A 3864-nucleotide genomic window follows, 5' to 3' on the forward strand; every position below is an offset into this window, starting at 1 on the left:
AATATAATTCGCAATAAATTTCGAAATATATTTTTTAAACAACTTTTTTTATTATAAAATTTTTACTAATATATTTTACATGTCTTTCTTATGTACCAGCACTAAAAATTTGCCATTATTGTACGAAAAAATGTATGAAATATCGAATCGAAAACCAAGAACAAATGCTATACTTAACCATTGGACCTCTTACGACAGTACTAGCTTGATTTCGAATAGGGAATCTCTCCTAAACCTTATCGGGTCCTATTTCGTTACTTGATGGAAATTAATATTTATCTGAATACGGATTTTTTGAATTCAATAACTCGATTTTCACATTTTCAATTCTATTTTCGAATAAAACATTCGTTAGCTTTAGAGTTGAAGCAAGAACCAACGATAAAAGTATTTATTCTGGCACGGATGGGTATAACTTTCGCATGTCTATAAGTTAAATTAGAATTTCGACTAGAATTCATTTCCGAATCGTGTTACAGAATAGGCCCCTTTAGCGAAGTCGACCTTTCCTCAGATTATTAGCTTTTCACACACATCACATTTAGAGCGGCCAACCACCTTTTTTAATGTCAATGCTCTTTGGTAAGTTGAGGGTCCCATTGTTTACCAATAACTAGGTCAAGCACCCATCTGTAGAAATTTAGCAAATCGCCTCCCAGAACATTTTTATTTTCTCCTGTATGGCACCACTGTAAGAAAATTATAAGCAATATGTGGAACAAGAAGAAGATGTGGAATTCAACATAAAATATGAAAATGAAACCTTGACATGAAAATTTAGAAAATTAAAAGTTTCCGATTTTAAAAGCCTTCGATTTAACGAATTTCTCCGATTCAAATTTTTTTTTGACTTTTTCGTCTGCATTTGGATCACGATTTAATTGTTGAACTTTCGGCTAAATTATGCGTAGAGCTTATTCTTTCGAATTAATTGCGAAAAATCCGATCACAAAACGTCTTTCGTTCCGATCGCTGCATGATGTGCGTAGATTCAGAGCATCGGCCAGTACATACAGCACAAGGAGTCTAAAGGTCGAACAACCCGTGCGTTGTTTCAACTACAAAGTGAAGCTCAAAATACTGGCCGTGCATATGGCGATCAAGAAGCTAATGAACAGGATAATGTTCATAGAGGATCTGGAACGTAACAAATTGGGCAAATTCATACATGTGCAATGTCCGGAACAGATCTTAAGTTGGAAGTACGAAGACTGGTTGGATACGGAGTCAAACAGATTGCTGTGGTTCAAAGTCATCGACCGCCAGATGTCACCTAGACAATTTACAATATGGATGAAGCTGAAGAACTATGCGGCTATACGGAACTGCCTCTACGATTTGTGCGATTGTTATGGGAACAAAAATGAATTTATAATGCCAATGGATGTTATGGCGTAAAAAACTAATGATAATTATAAAATTTTTTAGACTTTTTTAAATTTTTTTTGTTACTTAAATATAGGTCCATTGCGAAATTTCATAACTTCGAGGCAGAAATTTCAAAACAAGTGCAAAAGAATGAGGAAAAGTCTGGCAGAGTGCGCCTCCAACTCATCGCCTTGGCTTTTATTAAAAGAACCATGGGCTCGTTAACCAAGAAGCCGGAGGATCTCTTTTGTAAAGAACCTTCTTTATTTATTAGAAAGCGCTAACTTAAAAAAATATATTTTTTCAGTGATTTCCAATATAGAGAATAATTATGTGCTGCGTTTCCACCAAGTGAAAGAGGAGCAGGCCGAAATGCGCCTACAAATGGCCGAGAAGCGGCTAAAGAAGGAAATCCAAAAAGCCAAGAAACGTTTTTATGAAGAACAGTTTGCAACAACTTGCACAACGGACACTTACTTCAATCAGATAGAGGTGAAATACAGGCTTTTCTAATTCTATTCATAAGTAAATAAATTAGCATGTCTTCTACAGAATTTGCGCCAACGCATAGCGAAGTTAACGCTACATTATGACAGCGAATACTCTCGGTTAGATGGAAACATTACTTACTTGAAAACAGCTATTGAGAAAATCCAAACAAGTCGCTCGTACTTGGTGGAACAGATCGCATGGTTTAAAGAGAGCTTGCGCCTTTCCAATGACGGCATAACTCCACCCAAACGAGCAAGTACGCCCAAACCCTTAAAAAATCTGCATTTCCATAAGGAACGGAAACTGACGCTGCTGCGACCCCAGCGGAGTCTCATGTCCATAAATTCACAGAAGCGATGGTCTCTACGTCCTAGAACTAGGCCAAAAAAGGAGCCCTCATTCTTAATAGGTATAGAAAAACTAGAATAAAATTAAAAGTATAAAAAAGAAACACAAAATTCATAACTTGAAAAAAAATATTAACGAAAAATTTAAACAGCACATAGGAGAAATGTGTGCAAAAAAAATTTTATTAAACAAAATAAATGAAAATTATATGCGAGACATTATACATATAATATGTGTGACGCGAAATAAATGTTTCCAATGTGAAACTACTTTCAGTGTCTTATTTAAAAAATTTGATTTTTTTTTTTTTTTTTTTAATAAAGTAAGTTATGCTATTTGAGTTCGCAATACTGTACATTTGCTGCGCAAGTCCATATTTAAGTATATAATTGCTTTCAATGGCAACCTTGGTATCATTGCCTCAAAAAGCTGTCACATTTATAAAAGCTTCAAAAGTAAAGTATTTGAGCTTTTGTTTCCAGCCAAATAAAAAATGGAGCTGTTTTGAGTGTAATGTAAATGAAATAAATACTTCACAAACTTGGAGACCACAACCTCTGCTTCTTATAACGACTACATCATACTTCAGAGAGTACTCAAAGCTTTTGGAAATTTAATATCAAAATAATATTATATAATGGAATCCTGTTCCGTGATATCTTCTTCATTCCTGGCGTAGACAATGCTTACGCGGTTACATGTAGCCTAGTTAACAACACTTTTTTCGCTATTTGGCACCAATTCGAGATACCACGTACAGCCTTCTATCCCAGCCAGCCATTGTATTTTGAATCGCTCAACTATGTCGATGTTGACCTACTATATATCACAGTAGCTAATTGTTCCATTGACTGCGGTATTCGCCGCTGAAAATGCGCTAATGACCATAAATCTTCCGCAACACCTTTTTATCGATAACTCGTAACATCGACTCATCAGTTGATATGATCCTCTATATATCACTATATGGCAGGGACTTATAGAGTTGGTCTTTTTTCATCGAAATATTACTTTACTTTTGCGGAGATAACAAATTCAGCAATAGCGGCATAAAGGCAGCTCCTTTTCTTGCTGTCAAATGCAGCTTTAAAATCGGCGAGTGGTAAAAACCTGGTCAATTGTAGATTTTCCAGGCCCAAAGATGCACTGCTAAGGTCCAATCAGTTTTTTGACGATGGGTTTCAGTCTTTTACATCCTACGTTTCATAAGACCTTACAGGGTTTCTCTATAAAGTAATAGGACTGAGTTGATTTAAAAAAATTTATAAAACTAATAGTTGCAATTCTTTATAAACTTTCAAAATAAGCTCCTTCTGCGTCGATGCAGCGCTGCTGGCGTGATTTCCAAGCATTGAAGGCGTCACGGAAGGCATTCTCTGGAATAGCCTTGAGAGCCGAGAGGCATGCTGCTTGGATCTCCTCTATCATCTCAAAATGCATCCCTTTCACCGGCCTTTTCAGGCAAGGAAAAAAAGTTCTGGTCTGTAGGGCGGCTACGGAAGCGTTGGGATACCACTTGTTTACATTTTCTTGGCACACATCCACTCGCCACAATTTCTGGTCGTCAGTGCGCACTTTTGGGACAATCTTGTACATGTTCAAGTGTTCCCTCACAATGTCATGAACAGATTTTGATAAATTTAACATCTGGGCAAT

The 3864-nt window shown here is 36.3% G+C and overlaps 1 protein-coding gene across 1 annotated transcript; it reads left to right on the forward strand.

Annotated features, from left to right (window-relative positions):
- Positions 1–785: 785 nt before the first annotated feature.
- On the forward strand, positions 786–2349 carry LOC108967535. Its single transcript, XM_018931023.1, has 4 exons — positions 786–1394; positions 1463–1617; positions 1676–1860; positions 1921–2349. Exons 1-4 carry the CDS (start codon positions 904–906, stop codon positions 2287–2289), a joined length of 1200 nt encoding a protein of 399 aa, XP_018786568.1. The 5' UTR covers positions 786–903; the 3' UTR covers positions 2290–2349.
- Positions 2350–3864: the final 1515 nt, after the last annotated feature.

This window comes from Bactrocera latifrons, unplaced genomic scaffold (genome assembly GCF_001853355.1).
Source record: "Bactrocera latifrons isolate USDA-ARS-PBARC rearing strain unplaced genomic scaffold, ASM185335v1 scaffold_19, whole genome shotgun sequence".
NCBI lineage: Eukaryota > Metazoa > Arthropoda > Insecta > Diptera > Tephritidae > Bactrocera > Bactrocera latifrons.